The following is a 12,482-nucleotide window of genomic DNA, read 5'->3' on the forward strand; positions in this document are numbered from 1 at the left end:
AATGTGTGTGATGGCGACCAGTCCTGAGTAAACTCCAGCTCTTGCCCAAAGTCCGCTGGGATAGGCTCCCTAATGAGGACGAGTACTACAGAAAACAGATTAATAAACTTTTGATAAATTTAGCAGGGACTTCATAAAAAAGGGAAATAGCACCTGCAGCTTTGCCACCCCTTGAGTTAATGTGTGAATATGAAGGCATAAATTAGCGTTGATAATACAGAAGCTTCCTTGATACACATTGCCCAGTTCATCAGCTGAGACACTGGAAGGATTATAAATATCAGACTCATTTTTATCAGAGCACTCTGCAGTAGTTCTCAGCCACCTGATAAAAATAAACTTGATGAGAAACTCTTGATACAATTGTACTTATTTTCAGATTTGTCCAACCTTTTAAGACCACGAGTTGTGCTCCTTTATTTTCTCGTCCTCTTCTGTTTTCTCGTCTGTGTGGGGATTCTGAGTGCACAGTCAAAAAAGTATGAATTTCCTGTTTTCCTCTTTGCAAATCATGAACTAAGACAATTAATTTTCATCTTTCCTGATCTTCTGTGGCTTAAGAAGCATTACATTACTTTCGACAATCTTCAAAGCCTCACCATCTCAACTTTGTAGTTGACCCTAGCTGATCTGTCACGGGTAACCTTAAGTCATTATTAGTAATTTTCCAACTCCTCTGTTAGGTGTGCTGAATTTGAGTCCGATACCACACGATGTCAATAAAGGTTTTGTGAACATGGGTGACCGATTGCGCATTCATTCTTCTTACATTATTTCCCGCGGGAAAACAATCGGATGACACTCAATAGTTTAAAGCTGACTGCACCCTCGGGGAATGCCCACTAGCTTCTACGCTGATCACGGCCCCACAGTGAGAAAGTACACTTATCAATTGGCTCCAAGGTAAACCTATTGTACTTTATGGAGCATCACTTTCGGACGCCTGGAAGCAGAAATCATAATTAAGAAAAAGAGCAGCAGCCGCCAGTGGAACTTTAATGCAGCTGCAGCTCCTCATTCACATGCTGAGTTGGAGCAGCAGAGGAGGAGGAGGAGGAAGAGGGAGGAGTTTTTTCTTCTTACCCCCCCCCCCCCTCATCATCTAGCTCCAGCTCTGCTCATTGTTGGACAACGCTCTTATACACACTGAGTGAGGGACTCGTGACGCCGGGGCAAGGGGTTGCACATTGAGCGAATTGCGGCAATTAAAGACGAGAGAGAGGAACACCCCCAGGCTGGATGCTGTGAGGTCCATCATCACCATCATTACTATCAACATATTCTGAAATGCGTCACGGCATTTACACACTGGTCCCCGCACTGACTCTTACGCCAGGTAAGCCTTTTGTTGATGAAATTATTGTTTTTAGAAAGGTGTACAATTTATGATAAATTACAATAGGCCATCTTGAATGAGATTTGACTGTGAAATGGTTGCAAATGGCTTGTGTGTTGTCTGCTCGCCTCCCCATAGGTGAGCGCATGCGCTGCCCGGCTTCCCCGCGTTGAGCCCCCTCCACCCCCGCCCTCCTTCCCGAGCACACGCAGCACGAAGGCCGGATGACACCCCCGAGCTCCGCGTTGTCCCCGGCTCCCCGGTGCCTGCCGGGCCTGGGCGTCAACGGCACATGCGCGGAGCAGCTGAGCGTCGCGTTCCCTCCGCTGTCGTCCACCCTGGCCCTGCTGGTGCTCGTGGCCGTGCTGGCGGGTGTCGTGCTGGTCTCCGTGGCCACGTTCCACTTCCACAAGAGGAGGCTGAAGAAGCGGAAGATCCAGAGAGCGCAGGAGGAGTATGAGCGCGACAGTCGCAGGGCGGCGACGGCGGCGGCTGCAGGGGGGTCTGCGCGACCGTGCGTCATTGCGCGCCCGGTGCGGTGTGGCGCACACCGAGTAGAGGTGGTGACGGAAGAGGACCACGCTGGTGATCCAGTAGAGCAAGGAGTGACCCCCGCGGACTGCTAAACTCAGGGAACGAGACTGTGGAATAAACAGGAAAAAGCAATAAGGCACAAAGAACTCTCGTCCATTCTCCACTGCTGCTTCTCCATCACTCCCGTGCAGAATACTGAGCATTGCAGGCCTGTAGGATAGTACACCTACGCACACAAATGCATAAGAGCAGTGATTCCCAACCTTTCTTGAGCCAAGACACATAGCGGTGCCTTGAGATATGAGTTTAATGTGTTCCATGACTACATTAGGATCTCAAATCGTCTTTCCCCATTGAATTGAATGAACATGTAATTAGGTAATGCATTCTCACCACCGAATCATGAGAAGAATTGTACTGAACAGTATTTTATACAAAGCTCCCAGTAATTATAACTGGTCTCCACATAACCTGCAAACACAGGAAATACGAGTTAAAAAAAAAAAAAAAACACAACTGAACCTAATGCTGCACTTAATCTTATGCTGGACCACGAATAACAAAAATTTGCAGATAATTAACCCATTGAAAAAAAAACCTTACCTAACCCAAACGAAGTCTTGAAAAAGCGCATCTACATCTACATCACCATTAAGCGTTTCCGGATTGGTTCTTACCCCCAAAATAAAAAAAAAGAAAGATGAAAAAAATAAATACTAATCTGCAAATAAGTGAGTTACAGGTGCTGATGTGGTGGCCTGATGTTGTGAAGTTTGGTCCCACCATCTAGGAATCGAAGTCTGACGCGCACTTGTCTTTCAAGTTTCTCCTCACACCTCAAGGCAAAAAAATACCCGTATTTTTAAATAAAAAATGCATAACGACAAGATAAAAAGAAACCACAACCCAAAAAAAATGGATAATGTCCATTGGATAACTGCCGTCTAGTGGAAAAGCATTTAATTGCGGTGCCTGTCAATAGATGCTGCTGGCATAGATAGATGAACAAATCACTGGTAGTAATAAATTTCTGCACTATAGTTGGGAATCACTGCAGAGGTGCCCAAAATCCATTCCCGGAGTTTATTATTTATTTATTTTTTAACCCTCAGCGATGTAGCCACCACATAGTTCTTTTGCGGCGTTCCCAATTGTTTTATGTGTGAAGCTGTACAGTACGCCAATACCTGGAGTAATTAACACCCCACAAAATTGTTTAGAAATGCCTATATGAGTAGTTTACACAGTAAACAGTAAACTTCAAACTCTTTAATATCACAATATAATTTCAACAACAGCACCCTTAAAAGTAATTAGCTTGCACGTTTTATTTACAAAAAAAAAAATGCTCTAAAAATGGACATGTACAAGAGGGATCGATTTTCTATGGCGACATGCAAAGCTGCTCTCTCGGTCGAGATGCACCACTTCAACATACTGCCTTGACATCAATTGCTGCGGTACTTCCTTATTTAGACCAAGCGTTTGCGGTACGGTTGGGAATTACAGAACAGAGCACAAATGACCTGAATCGATGAGTTTTTCAGAAACATGGCAAGTGAGCACTTTTAGCATTACAACCTGAGCCGCTTATTTACGACATGGTAGAAAAATTCCCAGACGGATGATATAAAAATGCTATTTGGTTGAAATTCACTATCAAGTAGATATCCTGCCTGCTGACCAACTGGTAAAACTGTCAGTCCCCCGACCCCGACTTAAAATATCAGCTTGCTGGCATACTTCCACATGACTTTTTGCATTTTTAAGGCTCGATCATGCTCTTTCATTTTGTGGGAACCGTGACACCTTGGTTCTTGACCACAATCCATTCCAGAAAACGGTTCGAAAAGTGAATTGTTCGAAAACCGAATCAATGTTTCCCATTACAATGAATGGAAAAAGAAATAGTGTTCCGAGCTTAAAAAAATTGGGCTTTTTAAAGCATTTTTTAATCTTTTCCTGAGAATAAACCGCGTACTAGAAATACATGCATAGTTTAAATACTTTATATAATAAAATGATTTAAGAAATATATTTATTTTTTGCTTAAAATGTATGCTTTAGTAGTAGAGTACGCAAGGCTGAGAGTGCATTTCCGTATCTGTAGCGACTCGTTCCATAGCCTTGTAAACTTTTTTTATTAACAAAAGTGCAGATTAAGTTTAAACGGACATTCGAACAGCGTCGTGGGTGGGTCAGCTGGTCTGGCCGCGTGCAATACGTTATTTCCGGGTTTTGTTGGGGGTGTTCGAGTACCGATTTTCATTCGAAAACAGAAGCAAAAAAAAAAAAAATCTCTAAATTTTCGTTCGAACACTGATTTGTTCGAAAACCCAGGCTTTATTGTATTTCTATTGTACTACAACCCTACCCCGACGCAAAGCGAACATAGACCAGCCATGAACACATTTTGAGGTATTCAGTTTCTTACATTTCCTCTAAATTTACCTTCTCAAAGAGGACACTGTTGGAACGAGGTCCTAGATTTACGGGGTGTCCTCTGTTACTACAAAATTCCATTCTAACGAGACATTTACCTCACTTATACACCAGCGCAGTGGGTGGCATCCCTAACTTGGAAATTTTTTAAATTACCAAAAATGTGCATGAAAAACACTTGCGCATAAAATAAAACAATCCAATGAAGAACGGCAAAGCGGGGGGGCTTCTTATACCACGTGATCTTGCCGCATCTAGGAGCCAAGGAACTATGTTGAAGTGTGGGTGGAAGAGGTTCCTTTAGACAAAAGTAGTGCTTTGCTTCCATACTGCTGAACTATGGTGAGGTGCGTTGAGGAGTTTCATCTTGACAAAAGTCATGCTTGAACTATGGTGACGTGCGTTGAGGAGTTTAATCTTGACAGAAGTCATACTTTGTAGTCATCGTGCTGCAGTGAACGATGTTGAAATGAGTTGAGGAGGTTCGTTTGGAGAAAAGCAGTGCTATGCTGCCATGTTGACATCAAACACCTATGTTGAAGTGGGTTAAGGACTTTCATTTAGACAAAAGTAGTGCTTTTTCTGTCATTTTGGATTCATTCAACTAAGATGATGAGAGTTGAGGAGCTTATTTTACACAAAAGTAGTGCTTTGCCACCATCTTGTGGCATGCTGGTGTCAAGGAACAATGTTAAAGTAAGATGAGGAGCTTTACTAAAACCAAAGTGATGCTTTGTGGCCTCATTTTGAAATCCCTCGGCAATTGTAAATTGTTTTTTGTGTGGGGGTGTTAAATACTCTTGGATTTGGGTTCACTGTACTGTATAAATGCAGTGATGTTTCACTATTTTTGTACATACACAAAGCATAAATGAGCCATAAACATGAAAAATTAAAACATTCCAAAGCAGGATGGAGGCAAAAGGAAAAAAAGAAAAACTGCAAAATGATTTGCTTCATCACCTGGAACACGGGCTAAAACATCGTCAGAAGCGCTTATCTCAACAAAAACACAGGATTGGTTTTAGCACAAAGGAAAAGTGTGAAGAATCTCTGGATTTCTGGACTCAGCTGCAGAGTGGAATCATTATTCTTTCTTTTTTCTTTTTTCCCCGGGACACGCCCGCTCTAGAGTGTCTCACTCTGAACTTTTGCCTGCTCCGCCTCTCTTCGGACCTCCTCCTCCCTCTCGCCTAAGAAGCTTCTTTAAACTCTGGAGACGTTTAAATTTTAACTGCTCTCCGGGATGTGACACACGATTGTGTTGAATTATTCACACGTGGTGACACAACACACACACACATACACACGTACTTAGCTGATCTTCCTTGGCATGCCCTCTGACACACTAGCAGTATGTAGTTAGACTCTTAATGGATGTTGTGGTGCTGTTAGGCAGTGCAAAAGCTGCAAATAGAAACATTTGGCTTCTTTGTTTGGGCATCGTATTTCTTCCTTCCTTCTTTCCTTCAATTAAGTGACATGAAGTGCGCCAATGTCTGTTTTAGACATCTTAGCTCTAGTTATGCAAGACTTTTTGGCTGTAGGAATGTACATAAGATCCGTTTTTGTTTTTCTTCTACTGTGCATCAGATAGTAGCTAACGTTTCAGTGCTGATATTTGGAATATTCACGTTTGCGATTGTGATCCAAGAGAATCCTTCCCTCGAGCGGCGGTTTTCGTTTCTTTGTAATCTCTTTATATAGTATCATAAAATAGTGGGCCTATACATAGTCATGGATTTTATCTGTTCACTGTACATGTATGACATCATGAGGAATGTTTCCTGTAATCTGCCTTATAGAAGGAATATACTGTATGTAGTATTAAGAGTTTATAAATAAACATTGGGGGGTAAACGGTTGTCTTAATCTGTGTGGGTGGAGTTTCTCTCCATCAGTAGCTCCCGACCAACCATTTGGTACCGCGACCCACGCAATGCAAGTATAAGAGCGGTACAGTTACAGTGTGGGAGAAAATTTCCACTACCATTCTCGAAAGTTTCCATGAGAATCTAAGATGGAAATTTGGGGCAATATTTCACATCACTAACTTTTGCGGGAATCACAAAATAATCCTTTAATAAGGAAGGAAATTCAAAAAGTATTATTATGATTAATTACGGTAATTGGGGATTATTAGACATCTGAGTCTGCTTCCTATTCCGACCTGGTGGCAGGGAAAACGAGGAGTCTTCGGCGAACCCAATCGTAAAATAAATAAATCCTGCCGAATTTGGACCGAATGTTGTGAATACTCGACGAGAGGGACGCCCCTGGTGACGACTTCAGTGGACTAAGAATCATCATCTCTGAAATCTTAGTACCCAAATTGGAACCGTATTCGTTTGCCTTTGAAGCAGTGCGGCCTAGCTTAGCCTAGCCTAGCTTGCTAACAACAAGACGCACCTGTAATCAAATATTTGGAAGAAAGCATCAATCGCTAGTGCCTACAAGACCTGCAAAACCTACGTATCATATACAACGAGGTCCCTGAGCACTCGTAGTGAGGAAGTTGACCGACTTAAACTACCTTTGTTTAGCTGGCTAGACATCCATGTAAAAAAAAAAAAGAAATACTGCAACTCTTGTGGCCAACATTGCAGTAGCCTAACTGGTCAATTTTCCCCATTTCACTCGAACAGCAGCATATTCGAAGCTCACGCATCCTTCCGACTTTGGCTCGCAACACAGAGCAATAAAATGAACCCAGCGACGGCTCCATCTTATAAAACTCATAAAATGGGGCCCACTCACATGAAATCTGATTATTGTAGTCAAGATTATGATACAATATATTTTCCCAAGCAATATTTAAATTCCCCATTTACAGCCAAGCTTCATTCCTGCTCTATTCACCTCAATTACGTACCGTCGAGCATTTCCAACTTTAAATAGTGCCGTAACTTTTGTAAACCTAAAAGGTAGTGACGCTTCCACCCAACATTCCTTTCAGCGCTTGTTTTGTTATGTAACTGCTCAGATTCAAGTCGACAAATGACCTTTTCGTGGGAGCGCGTGCCGGTGTGCACAAAGAACCCCCCCGTCGAATACAAATCAGATTGGAACGCCGTTCGTCCGCTGTGACATTCCCACTCGTCTTTCCCCTCTGATTAATTGACTTAAAGGTTAAACGGACTCTCTGGCTCATTCTACCCGTTTTCCCTGGTGCCCCGGCGGCGCCTTGGTGGAGGTCACAGGAAACAAATCGGCAACGGACTCGAGTTGGCCGAGTACCAGGACGCTACGTGGCAGACTGTCCCTCAGCGAAATAAAAGAGCTGGGAATAAAAGGCTGCCTTCTGGCTGGGATGGAGGCTCGGCGCGATCCACAATAACCTCATTGTCATGAGTGCAAGGGAATGAAACGATTTGTCTCGGCTGTCAAATGGGAAATAAGTCAGGGGGGAGATGATTAATGTCGAAACGTGTCCTTCACATACATGTGCCCGGCTTTGACGCTTTTATGATATACTCAAAATTGATTAATCACTCTAATGGAATAGGAGCAAATCCTGGCGAGGGGCGACAGATGTGATACTCGTGTTTGTTTACGATCGCAATTTATGAATTTTTGGCACATCTTCCAGCAAATAGGGCTAAGAGGTATGAAGGCTCTTATATGGATATGGATGAATATGGATATTAGCTCTGGCTTAAGTGACCAGGAGTGGATGGGGTGGGGAGCGACCAGGGAATATGGATGTGGAGGTCAGGCCAGCCAGGAATAGAACGAAGACATGTCAGGAAGATATCTGACTAGATGGGAAAGTGGCCGTGAATAGATGAAGGTCAGTGAGGGGGCCGAGGTCGTCGATGGCCAGGAATAAGTGGAGGTGAGCCAGAATCAAAGGAAACATTTTACTCTGGGAGCAGGCGAGCAGTCGAAAGTAATCACCGATAGAGCTCGTGCACGTGACGCCATATTGCCGGTCAAACAGAGCTGCTCGACATTATGGGAGACGTTGAACCGGACGAGATACAATACCCGAGACCTGTTGTGCTGTTGGTTGTCACAACAGATGAGACGGATATTCAAAGATATCATTCTATGGAATACCAGCTGAAAAGACCAGAAAAGATCAATGGATTTCGGCAATTAAACATGATGGATGGTGCCCAACCAAAATAGACGCATGCCTGTGTAGCGTTCGCTTCATTTCAGGTGGGAATTATTCTTCTCAATCTCAAATTACCAGGAAGTATTTATAATGCCAAGTTGCCTCATTTGAGAACAATGCGTGTTAAAAAAAAAATGTCTGTCGCAGGTTAAGTGTGGCTGCAATCGCTTCCATGTACGTTCCGCGGAGTGGACTCCGTCCTCTTTTTTTTTTTTCAATCATAGTTAATGAATGCGAGTTTGTGTAAAATCAGAGGTCATTTATTCAAATATTGGTATTTGTATTGAATACTAGCTGAAAAGATCAATGGATTCCGGCAAAGGTTAACATGTGGCCGAACACACTTCCGCATTCACGAGCAGTCAACCCATCACTGTGTGGGATTTATTCCTGATGAGAACAGATCTAGCAACAAAGTATTTGTATGCGTCCAGACTTTTATACGCTTTCAAACTTTTCTGTTTGAATATCGATGACTTACTCACCAAATCCATGTGTAGATCCAGTTGTCCAAGACAAGCAGAAGCGAATTAACAGTCCGATTTCTTCATTCTTCATTCAAACATCGACTTCGGCATTAAATACGGATCCTCTATGCCGCGTTTATCTAATTTTTCCATGTACCTTCGTTTATTTTCACCTTCTAAATGTCTAACGGTGTCGGAAAAAACTCTGGGAGATGTATTTTCGTGTCGTCTCCAAGCAACTTCGCAATGAACAATGATTTCCTAGATCGGCAATATGGCCAATCACGTTATTTCGGTGACGTAGGTGCACGAGCTCCATACCACCAAACTACAAGAGCAATCCATAACCCTAAATCTGTGGTGTGTATGAAAACAACAAAGTCAACAACACACAAGCGTCACACTTTACTTCCTCAAGAAATCTTGTGATCGAAACTCAAGATGAAGTCGACCAACAAAGACAAATGAAAAACTTTCTATTTTATGAAGATGGGGACGAGACTAGTGACGAAGAACTTATAGCCATCAACCACAGAGGAACTGATGGAAGTCAGCAACCACGGTGTGGATGAGACTCGCATCTGCAGAGCGGCTGGAGGTCAGTGATCGTGGAATGGAGGGAGGAAGCTCATTAGGAAGGGAGAAAGTTAAGTGAAGGTCAGAGATCAATAAAAGTCGAGACATCAGTGACAATTAAATGTACGTTGGGCGGGGAACGCACGGGTGTCAGTTACTGTGGAATAGATAGAAGCCGGCAACTGAGGAATAGACGGCGGAAATGAAAGTGGGCCGTCAGGGGTGGATGGAGGGCAGTGACAAAGCGTGGAAGAAAAACACCAGGAGGACGCAGGGATGCAGGCCTTGGGTGGATTTCGGGAAGAATGAAAAATGATAGAATTAGGTCACCAAGAAGGCATGAATGGCTGTGACCAAGATTACAAGGAAAGTACCAGGAGAGGATGCCTGGATGTTGGGGAACATGGAAGGAAGAGAGTTGACTAATAGACTAACATGGGTGATTGCGGGGTTTCAGTGACGGTGGTATGGATGGATTTCACTTGTAAAAGATGTCAGTCACCAGTAAAGGTTGGAAAATAGAATGAATGGCTGAAGGTGAGTCGAGATGAGTGGGTGGATTGATAATCATGTTTAGCAAATGTAAAGTTAGCAGACACCGCTTGTAGTGTTATTGTACAATGAAAATTCACGTAGGTTTTCTCGGGGAATAGCCTAGATTTCAAATGGAGCCTCATTTAATCATAGTTAAGTCTTTTGTCATCCCGGGAGGCGTGAAATAGATTAGGCAATAAGAAGGTGCTTGGCCAGTCAGTGGGTTGACTCCTCTGAGGATTTAGGCTCGTTTTTATGATAGAACAATTTTGTGTGGGAATATTTAGACTTCCACAAATAGCAGAACGCTTTCTCACAACCAGTTACCAACTGCTTCTTCTTTTTTTTTACAGTCAAACATGATTCCGGAAGGCTTTGCAAAAGCCAATTATTGGGATTGAGCAAAACTTTACTGACTAGTCCACTCCCAGTCATTATCATCATGTTTGGCTGAAGTAAATCGGATTGGGGAGGGAGGGGGAAAGTGCAAAAGCGCTCTAACAACAAACATTTGTCAAATCGATCACTATTAAGTTAAAGATGATAACATCATTCATGCTAACATGTAGCTCCACTGAAGCGCACGCTACTTACTTTCTGAAACTTCATTCAATCTCCAGAACTGACTTTTAAAGAGCTGGCCCTGTGCTGCAGTGATGAATCAGGAAAAACTACAGCGTGCGATAAAGGAATGCACCAGATATGTCACAACTGCAAGTAAACATTGATTCAGACCAGTAGTCATTCAATAGAGTTACCACTGAGAACCGCTCTAGTCGAGCAACTAAGAACAAGTCGTTCATTAAAAGTATGAATATGTTGTCTCCAGTTGAGTATGTATATTTACTCAACACCATGTTTTGTGTCGTCAATCAAGTGGAAATCGCATAAGATGATGCTGGGATGAACCCTAGGGCCTCCTGTTGTAGCGGACGCACGTATGTACGTATTTCAAGTCTGAGCTGAACTACAGTGTTGAAGGGCCACACTCAAAGACAAATTGAACGGTAAATACTTATCAGATGTCCTTGTAAAACACTGAAACTCCAAGTGGGAACACTTTATAAGGCAAAGGCGTGAATTCAGATGTGACCATCACTTACCAGCATTTAACTTTGCCACACTGTTCCTCGGGGCCGCATTAGCAGATTGCTTCCCGGATGTCGCTCGGGGGGACGCGGAGGACGCCGCTGGGCCGCCTCCCGCTTATCTCATCTTCCTCTTCCCACTGCTACTGTCAGGGTTCGTCAGATGATTTGTCACCTCGGTTGCCGACTCATGATAACAGAGAGCTTTTTTTTTCCAGCCGGCTGCCATCTGAAGGAAACAAAACACTTGAGAGGGAATAACAAGTGGGCTACGGTAAAAGCCATTCCTGGATACTTAACGAACAATTTAATTGGGTTTTACATTATCAGAATTTTTGAGGCCACTCAACAATCAGCGAGTTAAAAAAAAGTGATAACCAGTCACCGATCCAATCACAAGATGGAGCATAAATTACCTGTTCATTTACTGTATATATATATATATTTACTGTGTACCCAATTCCCTAATGGGACAAGCCGAAAGAAACTTATTTACTTGTGCACCTAATTATTAAAAAATATATATATTTACAATAATGTATTTATGCCAGTGAGGCATACTAACAGATAAAACAAATTAATGGGCTTTTATTAGATGGAAGTAAATACATACAGCAATTAATGTGTCACCTTTTTGGATATTTTGGTTTGTTGTGAGCCGTGAGATTTTTCAACTGTCAAGTATCGGTATGTGCTTTGGCTCCAAAATGGTTGGAATTTACACTCGTCCTAACACCAGGCTGACATAGGGACAGAAACAGAAAATTTGTCTCATCAAATCGACGTAATGTCTAAATTCATTATAATGATACTTCCTCTTTTCCTTTTTTTTTTTTTTTTTTTTTGGGGGGGGGGGGTCATTTTGCGTTATAGCGGGAGTGAATTTTATAACAGGAGATGTTTGGCAGTGTGAACGATTTTTTTACGAAACCAAGTGCTCTTTTTTTGCACTCCCAGTTGAAATTTACATGAATACTAAACACGGAACAAAGAGAATAACACGAACGTGTATGTACAGATTTGTACATTCACGTTGGTTTCCGCTAGCTAAATGCTAACGCACAGTCCAAAACTGCATTGCTAATGAAACTAGCAAATATGTTAATTTAAAAAACTTTAAACAACTTACGCAACATACGCAGACAGAGTCAAACGATAATACCCAGAGGCATATATTCTGTATCCTTTGTCAAGAAAAAGATGAATATTACAGCAGTTTATTTGCAATGGTCTTTGTGTTTCGACAAATATGCTATCTATTTTTCAACTTCTATGAGACGATCTATACTCATCTCCCTACATGTCTATGCATCTAAACATTTAGAAAATATATTCCAATGTCTATTGAAAGAAATTAAAACATTATAATTAAAATTTGGATATAG

At 42.3% G+C, this 12,482-nt stretch overlaps 1 protein-coding gene across 1 annotated transcript; it reads left to right on the top strand.

Moving 5' to 3' along the window:
* The first annotated feature begins 391 nt into the window (after positions 1-391).
* Positions 392-6,162, top strand: LOC133491350 (uncharacterized protein C11orf87 homolog). Its single transcript, XM_061802327.1, has one exon. The coding sequence runs from the start codon at positions 1,561-1,563 to the stop codon at positions 1,960-1,962; it is 402 nt and encodes a 133-aa protein (XP_061658311.1). The 5' UTR covers positions 392-1,560; the 3' UTR covers positions 1,963-6,162.
* The last annotated feature ends 6,320 nt before the right edge of the window (positions 6,163-12,482 follow it).

This window comes from Syngnathoides biaculeatus, chromosome 18 (assembly GCF_019802595.1).
Source record: "Syngnathoides biaculeatus isolate LvHL_M chromosome 18, ASM1980259v1, whole genome shotgun sequence".
Lineage (NCBI taxonomy): Eukaryota > Metazoa > Chordata > Actinopteri > Syngnathiformes > Syngnathidae > Syngnathoides > Syngnathoides biaculeatus.

Coding starts and splice junctions, on each gene's coding strand:
- LOC133491350 (XM_061802327.1), top strand. CDS start 1,561: ATGACACCCCCGAGCTCCGCGTTGTCCCCGGCTCCCCGGTGCCTGCCG.